General features: G+C 29.1%; 1 protein-coding gene across 2 annotated transcripts; it reads left to right on the forward strand.

Moving 5' to 3' along the window:
- Window positions 1-1,920: 1,920 nt before the first annotated feature.
- Hr96 (Nuclear hormone receptor HR96) lies at window positions 1,921-10,009 on the forward strand. Of its 2 annotated transcripts, XM_014438487.3 has the most exons (8): window positions 1,921-2,076; window positions 2,560-2,721; window positions 3,416-3,595; window positions 5,160-5,269; window positions 5,836-5,968; window positions 6,252-6,452; window positions 7,627-7,839; window positions 9,182-10,009. In XM_014438487.3, the coding sequence occupies exons 2-8, from the start codon at window positions 2,575-2,577 to the stop codon at window positions 9,380-9,382; spliced, it is 1,185 nt and encodes a 394-aa protein (XP_014293973.1). In that variant the 5' UTR covers window positions 1,921-2,076; window positions 2,560-2,574; the 3' UTR covers window positions 9,383-10,009. The 2 variants fall into 2 exon arrangements, with proteins under 2 accessions (XP_014293973.1, XP_014293974.1); XM_014438488.2 differs by lacking the exon at window positions 1,921-2,076 and having other exon boundaries at window positions 2,352-2,721.
- The last annotated feature ends 3,456 nt before the right edge of the window (window positions 10,010-13,465 follow it).

A 13,465-nucleotide genomic window follows, 5' to 3' on the forward strand; every position in this document is an offset into this window, starting at 1 on the left:
TGAAAAAAAAATACTAGAATAAAATATAAGAAATAAATTTTAAAAAAATAAGAAGAAAGGAAAATGAAATCAGGGAAATAAAAATGTTTGCCATATCATACATAAGGTTCAACATTTCTAATGGGGATATAGGTTCATAATTATCTTATATTTCAAGGTTTGAATTATAATTTAATAAATTTGATTAGTTGTTCTGGAATAAAATCTGAAGGAGTCGAATTCAAATGTACGGGTGAAGAAAAATAATTTTGCGTACAGGGAAGGATTAATAATATATACAATTTGAGAAAATTTCACCAAATAGGATTAGCGGTATGGTCAATTATGCTAAAATACAAATTTGACTACAGACAGACAGACACGAAGTAAAAGTTGTTACTTGGTGTCTAGAACGTAGAAAGCGTTCCAACCTTCAGTAATGAAGAAGCAAATTAGTTCCACAGAATATTTATATTTTAATTAACATGATTATTTTACTGAATATAAGATAACATTGGTTCCAAAATCAATAAGGATTCCAACAATTAAAATTATTCAAGTGCCACGGAGGGAGAGGAAGAAGTTATTTCACCTCACTTTTTATTACTTTAATAAAAATTATAGTTTCTAGTCAAAATTAATAACTCTGTCAACCGTAGTATGGGGTAGTAAAAAATGGCAGCTGTTTCAAAACATTTGAAAAAATAATTTTTCATTTGGGGCTCCATATCTTAAAAACTGCCTAAAACATTAAAAAAAAAACCAATAGGACATGATTTAAAAAAGATTAAATTTGCTAAAATGTGAGTCTATTTAGAGCTGTTTACTTGAAAGTACTACAATATATGTAGTCGATTACGTATTTCTTTGTAGGAGCATCAGTTTCAATGATATTCGTCAAAATTAATTCACAAAATATTGCCATTGGAAAGAATGGTGTAAAGAAAAACTGTATCTGTATTGACACTTATTTACTGTTGGAGAAAGGTTCAATTTTTACGTAGTCTATGTAAAGGGATATAGTAAATGTTATTAAAAAGTAAGAGTTGAAACATTTTAGGTGCACGCCTCTCAAGTTTATTTTATTCGAGGAAAATCAAAAATTTTCTCTCATTTTCAATTCGGACCTTTGTATCCTTAAAACAAACTTGCTATCACATTATTTAAAGTATGAGGTTTTCTAAAATATGAGGTCTAATAGTTCTCGAAATAGTTTTAAAAAAAAAACAACAGTTTTTCTAAGCCAATATTTTGTGAATTAATTTTGGTGAATATAATAGAAACTAACGTTTCTACGAAGATTATCGTTATAAACAACATTACAGTACATTCGTACATGATATTTGTCAAAATAAATTCACTAAATACTGATTTTGCAAAACAGAAAAGAACGCTCAATTGTTTCTCAACTTGAAAGAACTCCTGAAACAGCCGCCATTTTTTATTCCCCCTTACCATGGTTGGGAAAGTCATCAATTTTGATTCTTAACTATACATAGTTTTTTATTTAAGTAATGAAAATAACTTGTTCCTACTCTTGGGGTCTTTGACTAAAGAGTCTGTTGACAAGAGCGGATCTAGGAAGAGGGCAACACGACCCCACTCTGGCCTCCGCGCCCCACGCCCCAAGGGGCCCCGCACGATATAAACATTAAACCAATGGCTTATATATTATAGGGGAATTTATAGTTTAAGGGGGCCCAAACCCTCCGATATCCCTGGAACAGTGCATCACCCTGGGCCCCACAATATTTTATTGCCTTGGGTCTCACAAGGTCTAGGTCCGCTACTATTTCTAATACACACATGTTTTAATTTGCTTCATTAGTACTCTGATAGCTGAGTTACGAAACTTGACGTAATGGCTATAAAGTTTATATGGTATTTGTTTTTGATTTTTATGGTCCGAGTATTCAACCTTGAGATACACCTTTTCGAAATTCCCGCCCTGAAGCCAGCTGACCAGTTGACAGTAATGGATGTCACTTGACGTTTTGAATGGCTCTGGAACCGTGGCTACAAGGCAATTTCATTCATATTTATGATCCGTATATTTATCCGACGTGTTCTGTCCCTGAAATGTTCCCTCGGGAAATAGTAAGTTACCTTATGTTTTCTTAACCACAGTTCTGTTGGCTTATGATGTATTATTATTAAGATTGTTTTTCAATTAAAACTATGTTATGATTAGTTTTGTTTACTCTATTTAATGATTCATACTGTTTGTTAATTAAAGTAGCACGTTTTTAATTATATCAGTCTAAATGTATAATTTTCTTTTAGAGACTTTTATTAATGTGAAAACTTCACTGAGGTTCAGTTATTAAATATCTTGTACATAATTTGATTTGTATTTAATATAAAATATAATACTAGATCTTGCGGGTGTTTGGGAATACTTAATGGTTTAGAAGTGAATTTTAAGCTAATTTGAAGAAGTAAAAGGTCAAGATTACATTTGATAACCTTATCAATATTCTTATCAGTTTTAAAGGAGGCTTTAATTGAAATGTTTTGATGTAACTTGTTAACCATTTCTGTCTGCTCATAATGTCTACATAAGTCAATTTTTAATTTTAGAACTAGATTTCTACAATGAAAATGAATGCAGAGGAAATTGAGGCAAAACGAGATAGCAAAATTTGTTCTGTGTGCGGTGATCAGGCTCTGGGTTATAATTTCAATGCTATTACTTGTGAGTCATGTAAAGCATTTTTTAGAAGAAATGCTTTGAAAGAAAAGGTAATGATAAGTTTTTCTGGAATTTTTTTTTTATTTGTACTGCTGTTATCTCAACACATACCCCTCTCATCAACCTATAAAAAAAATTAAATTAAGGATTTTAAGGAAATTTGGCTCTATAGATTTGAAATGAATATGTTGCTTGATTATCGTACTCTTCAGAATTTTTGGTAACAGAAAAAATTCATAATACTTTCTAAACTTGTTGTGTCATAAATTAGATTTTATTCAAGATCAATATAAACTAAATCAAATTCTATAATTTTCATTCATTATTTAAAGATTTAATTTGAATTAACCAATATTTTACAATGAATTTTGTGTAAAATAATATTTTGAATTGATAATTTTGAATTTCCTGTTGACTAACAGCATAAAATTTATAGTTTTAATAATTATTAAACAAAAAAAAAAAATGAAATATGATGTAAACTATTTAAAGGTAGAACTTGTTCCTTAAGAATAGAAGATACTATCAAATGTTGGCTCAGAAGCCATGAACCAAAAGTAGTTATACAAATTGAATCTTTACAATTTAAATCTATGAACAATTTTTGGAAAATTGGATTGACAGTAGATGATAAGAGAGGCAAGAATAACAGTAGGTAGAGTATATGGATGGCAGTTATTAGTAATGTCTGTATATATACACACACACATATTTGTAAGTTAACATAAAGTCTTTTATTTTTAGGAACTTCGTTGTCCATTCAAAGAATCATGTCAAATTACATCAGTTACCAGAAGATTTTGTCAAAGGTGTCGCCTTGATAAATGTTTTTCTGTTGGTATGAAAAGGGAGCTGATAATGAGCGAGGAAGATAAAGAGAAGAAGAGAAGGAAGAAGTTGAACAGATTTCCACAGCAAGAACAGGCATGAAACAATAATAATTTATTCTTTAAAGATAAAAATTCCTTATTTTATTTGTTGATTTATTTTTTTTTCAATTATTTTTATACAATCGTAATTTATTTTTGAAAGTAAGTAATGCAAATTTCTTGGGATAGTGTTTAATTCCACTATCATTAGTGGAAGATAGTGCTACTGTAACCTTAAACAGGTTTAGTTTTTGATATGTTAGAGGAGACATACTTAATATTATGATTGTTAAGTTGTTTTACAATTGGGTACCATTTATAGTACTTAGTTACTTCTTATTAATATTCCTAACAGTTGTGTGATATGTATTTTCTATGTTTGTTGAAGGATTAATTTGGGTTTGAATAAGTGTTAGTTGGAAACTATCGTTTATAATTATAATTATAATTTAACAATGAAAATGAGGCTATACTGAAGTTTAGGCCTCTTAACTCATTCTATTAAGATTAGAAAAATGATTCAATTTCTGTGAGATTAAAAAAAAAAGGGTAAATAAATAGAAAAGGAAGAGGACTCTTATCTTATCTTTTATAGTTGGTTTGAAGATGTTAAGTGCAACAAACCGATTTAAATCAAATTATCTGTTTGTATAAATTTAAAACAATAAAATTAATATAAGTAATAATGTTAAATTTTTATTTTATTAAAAAACATTTTACAAGTGGTTTACTTGGATTGAGTGAGTGATGTCCCTACTTGACTATGAATAATAACATCAGGGATGAAGATAATGGTGTATCTGTAGGTGTGAAATGCTATGGGGTTGATGCAGAAATAATGTTTTGTTTTTTTCTTTTTTAAATATTTATTGAAATTTTTTAATCAAAATCAATACACTTTTGCTAATGTAAAACAAGCTTATTTATTCCATCGCCAAGACACATTTTCAATATCACCTTGGTTTTAAAAGTTTTTTCTCTTACTATAAAACGTTGCTTTGGTGCTTGAAAAAGTGGAACTCATTCGGGAAGAGAGAGGTGAGGTGATTAGTGTTGGTATTAAAGGACTTCAAACAGATTTCACTTGCAACGGTTATGAAGAAGTACTTTTTTTAACTCGTGTGGGATCTACTTGGAGAGTATTTATTTTACCAATGTCCTTCAGGTGGTGTACGATAATGGATTGGTTCATGTTGAATTCTTCCACCATTCCTTGCGTGGTTTTAGTTGGGTCTACTTCTAGACTTCAGTTGATTGTTTTCAACCGCAGAATGATGCCCTCGACCTTCCTTCTATTCCAACTCTAAATATCAATGGAAAAATCTCTTTTTAAGAAACTGCACTGTGCGCTCGTTAATTACCACTGACTCCAGTTTAAAAATAAATTTTACGAAAATCGCTCTTTGACATTTTCTTTTCAAAGGCTGTAAACAAACCTTTGGTTTGTATGTCCATTCGGGGCGATTTCTCAAGTTAATGAAAAGATAATTATATGCTGAACCTTATGTTTAGGTTACCACCTCTCTTGGACATATTTTTATTGCTTTTATATTAATATCAAACCCACATATATATACATTTATTTTTATATAAATAATTAGTGAATTTTTTATTTATAGCAAGTATCATCAACAGTCACTAAAGGAACTGTGGACATTTGTGTACAAACTGATTTTCCTCCTTGTTCTTGTTCATGCCTTCTTTCATCTCAGCCTCCCTCTAATTTGCAGTAAGTCAAATTAATCTTATTAATTTAGTTATATTTAAAATTATTTCAAATTCTGGGCCAATATTTATTGATTTTTTTTTTTTGTAAAAATACATTCATACTTGAGTAAGATTTAGGCTTAGTATTCTATTTTTATTTAGAATTATTCAATTGAACATATATTTGGTGTTACTGACCACTTTGGATAAAAAAAGGTGTAATTCTAGCCTCTGGTGCTGTAATTTTATATCTTAACTAAACTTTTTTTTTCTTTTTCCTACGCCAAAGGAGGCATTTCTGCCATTTTGTTTCGAACAGCCCAGTATAGTTTAGCTTTGATCTTAACTAAACTACAATCTTTAGAAAACTTTTTTGTGTTTTCCCATTGGTTGCACCATCTTTATCATTTTCTAGTTTCTATCGTTTAGTATTTCTTATCTCTATGTTTTATTCATTAAGTCAAATAAAACATTGACTCTTTTCATAAGCTACTTATTATTGCTTAATATTTTTATTAATATTTAATATTTATTTGACCGCATTTATATTCATAGATCATAACCACTAAATGAATGTTTATTTTGCAGAAATGATGAGGTTAGATGTACCCCTTTATCTTCTGATGACAAAATCCTTCTTAATGATTTGGTAGCTGCAACCAAAGCCTTAGAAGCTCCAGTTGATCAAGAAATTAATAACTTGTATGGTGAAGAATTTAAGGTACTAACTTATTATATGTTAGTATTTTATATATCATTTTCAGTTATTATTTAACATAATAAAAAAAAACAAATTAAAAATCATCTACAAATAAAATTTTCTCTGAAATTACAAATTGAATTTTATAGCTTACTAAAATCTATAAAATAAATAAAGATCTATCATTAGTGGTTTATTTTCCTTAAGATCTTTCCATTGGCCTTTATTCTAAACAAAGAATAATCCTAATATGATACATACTTGACAGATTTTAATAATTTACCTACATATTTTCTATTTACAGAGTTGCGGTTCTGAAAGCCTTATAGATGTGATTAATCTAACCTCTATAGCTATTAGACGACTTATAAAAATGTGTAAACGTTTATGGGGATTCAGAGCACTTCCACAGTGTGATCAGTTGTCACTGTTAAAGCAAGGATGTACCCAAATGATGTTGCTCAGAAGTGTTGTATCCTTTGATCCAGATAAAAATACTTGGAAGGTATATTATTTTCAGTATATCATAAATATTATGGTCAGTTTTTCTGTATAGCAAATTTCTCAGTAGCCGATTTTTTTAACAATTGAACAAGCATAAGATAATACAGTTAGTATAATCAGATACAAGTAATAATGAATGCTTTGCAAAAAGAACTTATATTATTAAATAAAAGTGTTATCTGTTTTTGCTTCCTCACTGCTAAAAATAGAGAAGCTTTTTATTAATTCAAGAAATGAAACAAGTTTATGTCCTCAAATCAAACATTTCCACTCGAATTTTATGTTTTAGACATAAAGGAACAAAGTTAGTTATGTGTCTATCTGTTGATCTATAGTAAAATTTGTGTTATGACATATTCTATCAAACTGTTTATCTAATTTTTATGAATGTTTCTGGAATATGTAATTGATCCCAAATCAATTTTATCAGATTTCATTCATTATATTTCCTTACATATCCATAATTATATTTTCTTAGGCACACCTTTATTTCGAAAACAACTGGTCCAATATGCTCCCAGTTTAGAGGAAAGTTGGAAATTGGTTTAAAATGGGTATAGTATCAGTTTAATCAGTTTTCATCTACTACTTTATCTTGAAATATAATTTTAGAAGTGTAATTTCCATAAAATGCAATTTTTAGAGGAGAAAAAAAGAAAAAAGAAGTTATGGAGCAATACTAACCAAAGTACTTGACAGACATAGTTAGATGTGATATTACTGTAGTAGAACAACATACCACAAAACAGTTTAGTGCAGATAAAACAGAAAATATAAGAAATAAATTATATTAAATAATAAAGCTATTTTTTTGATGTTTGGAATCATACTGATTGAGTGAAACAATGTTTAGTGTTATACATTTTTTCTTTTATTAATGTGCAGTCCAATCTTGATAGTTAGGCTAATAAGGGACCAACATGTAGTCGGATAATAAAATATTCTAGACTACTGAGGATCCTATTTAACCCATTTTTAAACTTTTAAACATAAACTTAAAAATTTAAACCAGGCTTAGTAAGGAATTTATTTTAAAATAATACAAAGCTAAATTTAATTTATTATTAATAATTTATTAAAAAAATATTATAACAATTAAGAGTTTTAACATTAATCGATGAGCATGCTTCATCTTCTATGCTTGCACCACTTTGATTTTGTTTGTTATTTATTAGATTCCTCATTCAGTTGAAGAGCTTTCAAGGATTAAGGTTGAAGTCTTAAAAGAAGCAAGAGGTAACCTTTACGAGGCACACGAGGCTTGGCTTAGGGGTTTTGATCCACGTGCATCTCGTGACCTCCGGGTAATATGCCTCCTTACAGCAGTCGCTCTTTTTGACCCTACTAGGACCCATCTCACGTGCAGAGATTTGATTAGTGCTACTCAGGTGATTTGAGATTTATATTTGTTTAGTGCTATTTACATTTTACTTTTTATGTAACCAATATTATCAAACTCATTTATTTTTCTCTCATCTGCCTAAGCAAGAATATTTTGCCAATGGTGGACTGATTGACTGTGAATTCACCTAGTTATTCTCCGAATTCTGATTTCATGTGTGGGATCAGGGAGTCATATAATGTAATTAGAGCAACTTATAAACCCTCATTTAGTAGACTGATTCCTCTGTAGCTATTGAATTGAGTTGATTAGCCCTTCTGTTTAAAAATTGATAAAATGATATACCCACTCCATTCTTGTGTTGTTGTTTCTTAGATCCAAATTTGTTCTGTGAGTTTAGTAATTTCTTGTATTAGTTGTGCACCTCCTTCCTTCAGAAATTCTGTTAGGACGCTGTCTGAATCAGATCCTTTATTTTTTTAAACTTATCTAAAATTAATTGGATAAGTTAAATGTTATGCTAATTGGCCATGTTATGTCAAAATTAGGTGGCTAAATGTCTATGCTGTCAGGTGAAACCAGCTCATTCTACTTTTCCTTTTTTGGTAGGTTATTAATCTTCTGATCTTCAGTTATGGGAATTAGGAGTTTTCTGTTGAAATACAAATTGCAATATGTAAATTCTGATGGGTGAAAACTGTAATGGCAGGAATGAATAGTAGATTTGAACAAAAGTTCTGAGATGGATGGTGGGATTATGTAAGTTGGTTAAGCAGTAGAGTACCATGAAATACTGGAGGATAGAACCTTCTTAAGTATCTGATGAAAGAGGCACTTCTAGGTGTCAGAAGACAAGACAAATAAAGCAGTTTCATAAATGTTTTATGTTAGGCAGACTTGGGTATTCATTTTTATATTAATTTTAGGTTTGAGCCTGTTGATAATTGTAAAATCCAGATTAAAATAAATCTTGCATCGTGTTGATTTAGGAATCTAATTATGTTGAATGGAAATACTGAACACATCCATATTTTGATTTGGTAAGTTTTATCATACTTTAGTGATTTTGTTGATTATTATAAATTATATGGTGGTATCTGAGTGTGTTAAGACTTCACCTTAGCAACTTTGATTATTCATCAGCTCTGGTTCGAATCCGCATTCGTTGGTTGACTTTTTTTCCATGAAACCAAAACTTTACTTTCTCTCCTTGGTCCTGCCAGAAACTTTGGTGTATGTTTGTAGTTAAAGACTAAACGAAAAAAAAAAGGATTACTGGATTAAATGTTATGAAATTGACCAATTTTGTATTAATTTTAAATTAAAAAAATATTTAATGTTAATTATTATTTGGAATGATGGTACTGACATTTTTGTTTTTGTTTTAGGAAAGATACTATGAGGTCCTAAGAAGATACCTTGAAAGCTTGTACAGGCTTAGTGAAGCCCATGAAATTTATGCAAATTTAATGGAAAAAATTTGTGAATTGAGGCGTTTAAATGAAGAACATGTTAGAGTTTTCCTTAATGTTGATCCTTCTCATGTAGAACCTTTGTTAATAGAAATATTTGATTTAAAGAAAACTTAGAATGAAATATTTTTTTATACATTAATCTTATCTTATGCTGTAGTATTCATGTATCGAGAAACTTTTTCAACTAATTTAATTACACATCAGTTGTATGTTTTGGATTAGTTGATTTCTTGTGTCTTAACACAAGGCTGTTAGCAAGTTTGGTACTAGCAAAAAGAGTTGGTATTTAATCTCTCATGGCAGTACACCAAATTATCATTAGGTATTTTCCATCACTGGGAAAAATTATACTATTTTTATTTAGGCAGTAAATTTGTTTCCATTGTATACATGAATACTTTTAGTGTTTCCATTTTACTTTGATTTAATCAACAAAGTATTTTATTGATTGAAATGAGTAGGGATATTTTGTGATTTCCCTGTTGACTTTTCAAAGTTAAGTTGAATTTTATTTTTAAAAAATAATTAGTTTATGCTGTAAGAATTAACATTTTTAAAGTCAGTTCATTTGTCTTTCTTTAATTTCAGCTTTTATATCAGATAAGATTAGATGGTTCAATCTGTGCCATACTCGCTCTATAGTGATTATTTACTGTACAATATAAAATGTATTGTGATATAATTTAACTCTTCAGTATTGAGACTGATTTATATTAAAAAATGAAAAAGAAAGTATCCATATTCAAGCTATAGTAACCTTTTTTCCTTATAACTCTGTAATTTTTTTAATTGTATAATTAAACATCCACTTAGGACTATTGGTTCCAATTTCAGGAGCCCATTCTGTGTTATACACCAGAAGCCCTTTATTGTGTGCTGGAAGTCCTTTAAAAATAGTGGGGAAAAACGGGCTGAAATTAAGAGACATTTAGCTTAGATGTTAAAATAATTTGTATTTCTAAAACCATTCTGAATCTCTGGAGGGGCAAACGAGGTTAGTATTGTTAATTAATGAATATAAAATCATTTTATCAATACATATAAATGGCGTAGGTCCCCTATTGGTTTTTATCTGTCGATGACGTGCTGTAGCAGTGGGTGAAAATGGAGCATTTGTAGCCGAGGGACTTAAGTGACTGCCTCGTGATTGTAGAGGTGCATTTCTGTGGTATTCCCTCGGTCCCCCTACCAAGGTTAGAATAGGTTTCAATATGGTGTTTATTATAATACAGGTTAAATAAACTTCCAACAAATTATTAGTTTAATAATTCCTGATTTATTTATTTTTGTTTTAGTATACGTAACTAGGGTAGGATTTCATCTCTTACAATGCATAATGTGCATCTTAATATATTTGTGAAGAGAAGAGGGGTTTTTAAAAATTTATAAAAATTTTTAATGGAAAGTCTAATTAGAGTTTTGATACTTATGAATTCATAAAATGATTCCATTTTAGTTAAGAAATAATTAAATAAAACACTATTTATTGAAAATTAAACAGGCTGAAAAATAAAAATATTTTTTCGTGATATTCCTAAACTAGCTAATGAATAAGTCAGTCAATATAACTACTTAAAATTTTTGTGAAACCTCATTAATACTTAAATCTGGACGGCTAATGCAGTAATAGTTAAGTAACTTCCATCTGCAACGGTGCAAAGCTTAAGAATAGGTAAGTATCATAGGCAGTGACCAGGCACAATTAACTTGGTAAGAGAGAGGTTGTCAAGTCTTTGAAAGGCAACCTACCCTGGATGTAAATGAAATCTTAAAAGATATCAGCTTTAAGTTTCCCATTCTTTGACTCAAGCAGGCAGTGACCTTTAAGTATGGCAAGCTGTAAAAAATATATATAAATATATATTTTTTAATGTTAGGCTAAGCATAGGATGTGTAGGATACATAGCTTTTTCAATCTTTATGTTAATGGAGATTATATTTCAACTAGTCTCCCATTGTACATATTTACCAACTTTTAAATAGTCAAAAAGTTTTCTCAATCATCAGAAATCATCTTTTTTATTGTTATTCATTTAACAATATAAAATGTTCTTTTTATTTTACATTCAGTAACGGTTAGTATTATATTGGTGTAGATTGTATAAACTAACTTAAAAATAATTATATATACAAGGCTGTTTATGGGTTATCTTATTTTTAAAAATGTCTGCTTAAAACACCAATGAGAGCCAGGAGTACCAAGGTGTACATTAGGCCCAAGTTTCATCATATGAATATTTTTTGGGGAGAGTAACATTTTTCATTCAATTTTTGAGGGCTTCCAAACTAGGAAGCAAGGGAAAACAACTAATCCCTTTGCTATATAAACTAAGAACACAATACATGAGTCTATTTTCAGTTGTATCAGGGAGGAGGATAATAGGATTTCTGAGCAGAATGGTTTTAATATTATGTCCTGCATTACAAAATAATATTTATTAATGTCTCAAATAAAATCCAAAATAACGCATTAAATTTAGAGAAAAAAAATAGATGTATTTGTATAGTAAGATACCCTCAACAGATGATTAGGACAGCCTCCATCCTGTTCATAACCTTTTTTTTGCCTGATTCGAGATGCTGCTCATCGAAAATACTTATCACTAATTATTTATCACCAGATTAAATTTTAATTGTAGAGGTAAACATACCAAAATGAAATAAGAAAAAGAAAAGCGAAGAAACTGGAATTAGAACAGAAATTTGAAGATCGGTAAGGATTACGGTTACGAACTGAATCACCACCAGACTAACATTATTTTAGTGTCTGCGTTTTTATTTAGTCTCAACAAATAATGCTTATTTAGTCTGATATATTTATTTTTTCAATTCAAATTTAACGACACCCCCCCCCCGACCTGTGATGCCACGAAGGATCACCTAAGTTGCCTGAATGTTATGCTTACGCAGTATTACGCATTTGTATCAACCACATAAAATTATGGTTTATCATTCCGACAAACATATTAGATCGTTTTATAGTGTGGTTTTCAAAAACTAAAACCTAGAATAAAAGTTATTTATTTTTAACAGCATTTGGAAATCTATAAATGTAGTGAATTATCAATTAGCAAGGTAGAACTACACGCCTATCTGTATAAAATATAGGATTTTAAATTTATTTTTAAATATCAAATCATTATCGTACGTTAAAAAAAATATTTTTTCCTTTATTTAAACTTTTTTTCACTCTTCAAATTCCCTCACCTTTTTAAAAACTGGCGCTCAGAGCAATTTTCAGTTGTCCCGTTTATAAAATAGACATTGGATATGTGATTTATTAAACTCATACCAAAATTGATTTTTCGTTCAAATATTTATTAAATAATTTCTTTAATTATAAAATTCATATAAATAAAAAATCTATATTTGAAATTATACAGTTTTATAAAAAAAAAAAAAAAGCTATTAGAATATGTTTCACCATAAAGTCAAATGATTTTTTATTTATTCAGTAGTTGGTACCAATCAAAGATATTAAGTCTCAAAAATTCATTAGTTTTAAATGTTTTTTATGTCTGGCAGAAATAGAGAGACTTTCATATGAAGGTAATTGTTAATGTAATAATAATAATAATAATTAAACATTTGTATATTTCATAGACTTGTGAGTTATTATTTAGCCAAAAAGGACCAATGTTGTAATTAGAAATAGAAGTAAAAATAGTAAAATTTATTGTATTTGAATTATTATTGGGTGCATTAAAATAATAATTGGATCTAATATATGAATTGCAGAAAAGGCTTGCAAATGACAGTTAGTCAAACCAAATATTGCAGTACCTTCTAAATTTAAATTTTTTAAATCCTAATCAAAGAAGTATCCAATTTTTGTTATATAAGTGGAAATTCTAGGAAAACTAGGGATAAATTTCATCGAAAACCTTTCTACAATTTATCAATTAAAATTATATATTTATATATATTATTCATTGTCTGAGATCAATAGTGTAACATCTCAAAAAATGTTTATTTTGAGATATGCCTGTAATCTTAGCAATAGTATACAGTAAAAAACTGAATCATAGTAAAACATATCTCCACAAATCTAAGTAAAAAAAAATCTCATGATATTACATTAGTTTTGAACTGTATCTTACCCTTATTGCTAAGATTACATGCATATCTCAAAATAACCATATATTTTTTTTAGATCTTACACTGTTGAACTGGGACATGGGAATACCTAATTATAAC

The sequence above is a fragment of the Halyomorpha halys genome, unplaced genomic scaffold (assembly GCF_000696795.3).
Source record: "Halyomorpha halys isolate HHAL.00 unplaced genomic scaffold, Hhal_1.1 Scaffold58.1, whole genome shotgun sequence".
NCBI lineage: Eukaryota > Metazoa > Arthropoda > Insecta > Hemiptera > Pentatomidae > Halyomorpha > Halyomorpha halys.

Coding starts and splice junctions, on each gene's coding strand:
- Hr96 (XM_014438487.3), top strand. CDS start 2,575: ATGAAAATGAATGCAGAGGAAATTGAGGCAAAACGAGATAGCAAAATT. Junction 2,722..3,415: donor GAAATGCTTTGAAAGAAAAG/GTAATGATAAGT, acceptor TTTTATTTTTAG/GAACTTCGTTGTCCATTCAA. Junction 5,969..6,251: donor TGTATGGTGAAGAATTTAAG/GTACTAACTTAT, acceptor TTCTATTTACAG/AGTTGCGGTTCTGAAAGCCT.